The 2,041-nt window shown below is 35.5% G+C and overlaps 1 protein-coding gene across 1 annotated transcript in view; it reads right to left on the bottom strand.

Moving 5' to 3' along the window:
- Positions 1 to 1,762, bottom strand: part of LOC107484070 (probable pectate lyase 8) — a 6,608-nt gene extending 4,846 nt beyond the window's left edge. The window contains exons 1-3 of the mRNA XM_016104682.3: positions 1,510 to 1,762; positions 1,206 to 1,259; positions 797 to 868 (exon numbers count right to left, since the gene is read on the bottom strand). Coding sequence (XP_015960168.1) covers positions 797 to 868; positions 1,206 to 1,259; positions 1,510 to 1,619 — 236 coding nt within the window. The 5' untranslated portion in view covers positions 1,620 to 1,762. The remainder of the gene's footprint in view (positions 1 to 796; positions 869 to 1,205; positions 1,260 to 1,509) is intronic.
- Positions 1,763 to 2,041: the final 279 nt, after the last annotated feature.

Raw genomic sequence — 2,041 nt, 5'->3', positions numbered from 1 at the left:
AAGTTCTACTGTGAAAGAGTCATTAATTACATAAATAGGGAATCAGTTGCTGATGCTAGCACATAGTTTAGGTGTATGTATATTTATTTGATAAAATATCTGAGGTATAAAATATAAACTTCCGTTAAATAGGACATCTAAAATTAATATTTAAGGAAAAATAAATTTGCAATAATAATGTATGTAAAGTTTCTGAACAAATTATTGTGTAATCGCTTTTAAATTTTGTTATTACACACACTACTTGCATACTGTTAGGGAGGGAGAAATATTGCTTCCTCATGAACAAACCCAAATCACGGACACTTTACTCACTTTTATTAACATTTGGATAGTTGTATTATATATTTGGAAAAGTATAGACAAAACTTACAACCCTTCCTTTCTTCTAAAAAATGGCTTAAATAAATGTGAATTTATTAACGGTATTCTTCTCTATTGCGACTATTTCCTCAATAATCTATTGTACACATTGTATAAATAGTCTATTGTCTCCTAGCGAGATCCTTTCCTCAATCATTATTAGTTTACTGCTACAGTATATACTACTTCCAGACCAAGTGGGTTTGCCGTCTTGAATATTGAATTTACTGATTCAGTGTTAATTAATGATCATCTGATTTCTTTCTTCCAAGACAATAATATAAAATCTAATTAATCAATCACATGCCTTATGAATAGGAAGGTCGAACCAATTATATAACCAGAAATTAGAAAACAAGCAACACTCACCGTATAGCTCAGAAATTTTATTTACAAATTAAATATATTTGAGAGAGAGAGTTAGAAACATTACATATCAACCATGGAAGCTATCTCCTCTGGATTATCAACTGCATGCAAATTTGATGAATCATCATTATCTGACCTGAAATTTTTGTAGACAACAATTTAAAGATCACTGCATGAAATAACAAGAAATAGCACAATATCAGATAACGAACTCAACACATGAAACGACACCGTTTACAGCCTAAAATGACTACAATATCCCCCTAATAACATTATTTTAACGCTTCAGATTTTTCAGATCGGATCTGAGGGTCCTCGATTGTTTCATTTACGAAATACTAACCCCTGCAACTCCAACACATTCCAATCTAACGGGTGTTACAGCTCATTTCTACTGATGGACGGTCGTAATGGAATGCAAAATTCTACGCCGTCAGTGAAAAGCTCATAAGAGGGAAAAACAAATAACTAACCTTTTCGCCATTGGAGAATTCTCCAAGCTCTGCGAATTCGCTTCTCCTACATTGCTGTTCATTCCACCCAAACATCACCGAAATTCAGAGAGACAACATGTCGCAAACCACACTCACTAGAGTTATTACATTCTTTCTAATAATTGACGAAACGACAAATAAAGAAGTAAAATTTGAGGACGAAAAACAAGCAGAAAAGTTTCTGTTACAATTGCATAAATCAATAAACTCACGAAGCATGTGGAAGAAGTTCGAAGCTCCATTTTTTTAGTTTAATGTTTTCGCTCTTTCTCTGCAAAATTACCTTGATTCTGTGATCTGTTTCTCGTTGTAGTTGCTTGCATTGGCGCCAATTGAAAGCAGCGCGAGCAGAACGCAGAGGGAGATGAAGCATCGCAGAGACTGAACCTCCATTGTTGTATGTCACAGCTTTTCCTTATGCTTTGTTGTGATCGTGTTCTCTCTCTCTCTCTCTCAGAGAGGGAACACAAAGTAGTGTGGTGTTGTGTTTCTCGAGAAGGAGGAGGAGTGGGAATGGAGCCAGGGAGAAGATGCATGGATTGGGAGGGTTTATATATAGGGGACATAATAGAGTGAGCTTGCTTAACCATGGTTAAGTGCACGATGCAATTTAGTAATCAGGTTTAAACTAACTTACCACTGCGGCACCGTTGCCTAACTGCCATTAACTGCTTTCAGCGTTGCTTATATCTCTCTTACCTGACGTGGCATGAGAAATTCTCCTCCCTCATGACTCATGACATGTGCCTCGGGTTACTTTTTTTATTTAAATAAAATAAAAAACTTAAGAGATAATGTTAGGTAGACAATGACCA

Source organism: Arachis duranensis, chromosome 4 (genome assembly GCF_000817695.3).
Source record: "Arachis duranensis cultivar V14167 chromosome 4, aradu.V14167.gnm2.J7QH, whole genome shotgun sequence".
NCBI lineage: Eukaryota > Viridiplantae > Streptophyta > Magnoliopsida > Fabales > Fabaceae > Arachis > Arachis duranensis.
The sequence above is the reverse complement of the archived record's forward strand: the minus strand, read 5'-3'. Positions and strand labels throughout refer to the sequence as shown.